Source organism: Bison bison, unplaced genomic scaffold, assembly GCF_000754665.1.
Source record: "Bison bison bison isolate TAMUID 2011002044 unplaced genomic scaffold, Bison_UMD1.0 scf7180017864340, whole genome shotgun sequence".
Taxonomy (NCBI): domain Eukaryota; kingdom Metazoa; phylum Chordata; class Mammalia; order Artiodactyla; family Bovidae; genus Bison; species Bison bison.
In genome coordinates this window covers 5,587,063-5,590,600 of record NW_011494912.1, presented here as the reverse complement: position 1 = coordinate 5,590,600, position 3,538 = coordinate 5,587,063, and the positions used below count along the sequence as shown (strand labels likewise).

Sequence of the window (3,538 nt, the reverse complement as noted above, 5' to 3'; positions counted from 1 at the left end):
ATTGTCCTCAGTAGGATCCCCAATAAATAGAACTCACTCGGGAATTCCATGGCTATCCAGTGGTCAGGACTCAGCACTGTCATGCTGAGGGCCAATTCAATCCCCAGTTGGGGGACTAGGATCCTACAAGCCACGTGGGGCAGAAAAAAAAAAAAAACCCACATAACTTCCAACTTCTGGGTTGTGTATTTTTGTTTTGAGTCAACATAGCTGTGAGAGGAACTCAAAAGGATAAGGGTGTGAGTCGGTTCTGGTTGGTTGATATTTGCAGACTACAGCTTAGAATAAAAGTCCTACCTGAGCAGTCAAAGCAACAGGGGCCAGGGTCTCAGATTGGCTACTGGAGCTGTAACAGCTCCCTAGATACTTCTTCAGGTCTGGACCACAGCTGTGGAGCCCCCAAGGAAATCTGGAGCTTCCCTCACCACTTCCTGGGAAGGACTATTTCCTACTTGAGCTTGAGACCTGTGGTGTGAAAATGTCATATGCTGGAGGCCCACACCAACCTGACTCTCTGGGCCAAGAGTCTTTTAGTTTGTGACTGTTTTTTAAGTCGACAGTTTTACTGGAATACACCATCCCCACTGGTTTCCTCATTGCCTGTGGCTGCTTTTGTGCTGCAAGAATAATTGTGACCAAAACCTGCATGCCTGGGCCTTTGGAGGAAAAATCTGGCAATCCCTAATCTTGGGGAATGAACCCGTGTTTAACTTTGATATTTATTATTCAGTTAGAGCCCAGACACTGAAGTTACTTATTAACTTGCAGGTTTCCATCCCATACAGAACAAAACTTCATCCACCAGTTTTGTATCTAATATCACCATCTTATTCTAACATTTCCCAGCTTCTCAAAATAGTCTGTGAACCAGCTTTGCTCAACACTCGTTTCCTCCTTGAAGTGTAATAAATCTTTGTTACATGTTCATGCTATATTTGTCTGAGTCATTTTTTAACATATTTGAAAATTATATTTTAACAGGAGTTTCCCAAGAGGAGGTCGGTGGGAATTTGCCCAGATTTCCTATGGGATCGGCCCAGAGGATGAAGAAATGCACATACCACATGAGCTAGGCCCACTCAGGGCTTCCCAGGGTGTCTGCTTTGTACTGAATGCCAGCCCCAGGGCTGCAGGCCTCTGTCTGAGGGCCCAATCAGACTCTCAAGACATCTGGGGGGCGGGTGAATAACAGGCCTGGCGATCCCAGGGAGTGGTACAGAATCCCTGGGCAGGTGAGAGGGTGACCTGCAGGACCGCCTGGACTTGAGGGAAGGAGAGTCTCTTCTCTCCTTTTTCCAGGGGGCTTCCAAAAAGAACGTAGCATCCTGAGCTGTAGGGAGCTCTGCTCCGATTCTGAGAGGAGAACCTAGACCAGTGGGTACTCATGGGAGAGGTGGCTACAGTGACTACTCCCCCACCAGATTCATTGGAGGAGAGGGTGGCAGTGACCACGCCCACATCAGATCCATTGGAGGAGAGGGTGGCAGTGACCACGCCCACATCAGATCCACTGGAGGAGAGGGTGGCCAGTGTTGCCAGTGGGTGGCTGGCTGTGTGTGTATGCAGTTAAAATCTGCAGTTCTGGGACTTCCCTGGTGGTGCCGTGGTTAAGACTCCGAGTTTCCGTGGTTAAGACTCCGAATTTCCAGTGCAGGGGATGTGGATTTGATCCCTGGCCAGGGAACTAAGATCTCACATGCCAAGGGTTGTGGTCAAAACCGCCCCCCCACCCCCATGGTTCTATTTGTGCAAGCCCCTTATAAGTGCACACCTGTCTTTCCCCTTCACTCCATGCCTTGGGGCTCAGCAGACCCTGGGGTCCATACTGCCTGATCAGGAGGTCCTTGAAACCCAAGAAGAGCCAACAGGCAGGAGATGTGTGTGAGACCCTAGGGAAGTAGCCAGAGAAGCAGGAGTTGGTGATGGGGGCAGGGAAGAGCAGGCTGAGGCCCCCTGGCCCTGAGCCCTGGGCCAGGGAGGGAGAGGGGATGCCCACCCTGCAAAGAAGCTGGTGAGGCCCACAGGCTGGCAGAATCATGACCAAGAAGAGATGAACATCCAGGGGGTTGAGCTGGTGTAAGCTGTGGGGGAAACCACCCATCAAGGCTGTGGCCAGGAGAAAAGTCTGATATGGCCCCAAAAGCCACGGGGTTGAGGGGAGGGGGCAGCCCCCTGTACCTTCACCACCTCTTTGCCTTTCTGGGCCACCCCTCAAAGAACCCAGTTTGCAGTCTGCCCAGATGGTCCTGCCCCAGAGCCTGGCTAGTCAGCCGGGTCAAGGGTCCTGCCTGTAACCCAGGCCCTTGGGAACTGTCCCAGGTCTGAGCTCACAGGGGAGGCTCTAAGCTTGGTTGAATGAGACCTTTAAGAATGTGCTAGAAGACCCTGTCCCTCCTCTGTCTTGCTAATTACATGGAAGGTTTCTGTGTACCTAGGGAGAGACTGGGAGGAGGGCAGGGAGGTGATGACCAAGGAAGTCCTGCTTGGGATGAGGGGGTTGGCATAAGGGACACTGGCAGGGCCAGGCCACGTGGTTTGAGGTTCTGACCTTCTTCCTCTTGCAGACCCGGCTGAAGGGCCTGTTTGGGGGCTGCAAGGAGGGGCAGCTGGTGAGGCGTGTCAGGTTCGCAGCCTGTGGGATGGATGAGTGGGACCAAGGGGTGTGGTGGGGATGGTGGGGAAGCAGAGAAGAGGCAACGGGGGTACACAGAGTCTATGCTGGCGCCCAGTCCCCTGCCACCCCCGCCGGCAGCCGGCCCCCATCACGAGACCCCAGAGCCTCCGCGGTCACGGCAGGTTTACTGTCGGCAATAAGCACCTCGATGCTCTCCCGGGGGGCACAGCCCAGGAGCAGGGTGGGTGGCGGCTGGGAGCAAAGGGGGTGCTGAGGTCCAGGCCTGGTCTCCTGGGCTCTGCGCGCCCTCCTGCCTCTCTGGGTCCGAGAAGTGTCAGTCCATCTGGGGGTGTGCCACAGTAAAGGGTGGCTTCTGGCTGGCTCTGCCCTGGGCAGGAAAGGAGGGCCCTGGCGCAGCCTGGGGCAAGCAGAAGCGATGGCCGCGGGGAGCAGCCCGGCCTTACAGAGGAGCGAGAGCAACTGAAGCTCCCTGGAGACATCAGGTGGGCGATGACTGGCCAAAGCCTTGTCAGCCCTGGACATCCGGAGCCCCCTGTCCCCTGACTCCCCCGGCTCAGGAGGGACCTGGGCCCTGCACCCCAGGGCCAGTAAGAGGGAGTGAGGCGAAATGCTGAGAGTGCGCAGGGGTCTCCCAGCACTTGGCAGGGCACGGCGCAGCCTGCGGGGCATCCTCACGTCTGCAGCTCCAGGATGCGGCTCAGCTCCGAGGGCGGCGAGCCTGCTGGGCTGGACCTGTGGGCCTCCTGGAGGTCCCCGAGCACCTGGAGCAGCTCGGCCAGCGGGTCCCTGGGGGCTGGAGGGAGATGCGGGGTCAGAGAAGAGAGGGCCCCACTAGAGAGGGAGGCCCCACCCACAATGCCCAAAATGGAGCTGGGGTGGGTGGCACCTACCTTCCCCAGGGCC

At 56.3% G+C, this 3,538-nt stretch overlaps 1 protein-coding gene across 1 annotated transcript in view; it reads right to left on the bottom strand.

The window, feature by feature from the left end:
- Positions 1-2,780: 2,780 nt before the first annotated feature.
- LOC104998965 (ras GTPase-activating protein 4-like) overlaps positions 2,781-3,538 on the bottom strand; it is a 22,901-nt gene continuing 22,143 nt past the window's right edge. Inside the window, exon 22 of the mRNA XM_010854360.1 lies at positions 2,781-3,536. Coding sequence (XP_010852662.1) covers positions 3,307-3,536 — 230 coding nt within the window. The 3' untranslated portion in view covers positions 2,781-3,306. The remainder of the gene's footprint in view (positions 3,537-3,538) is intronic.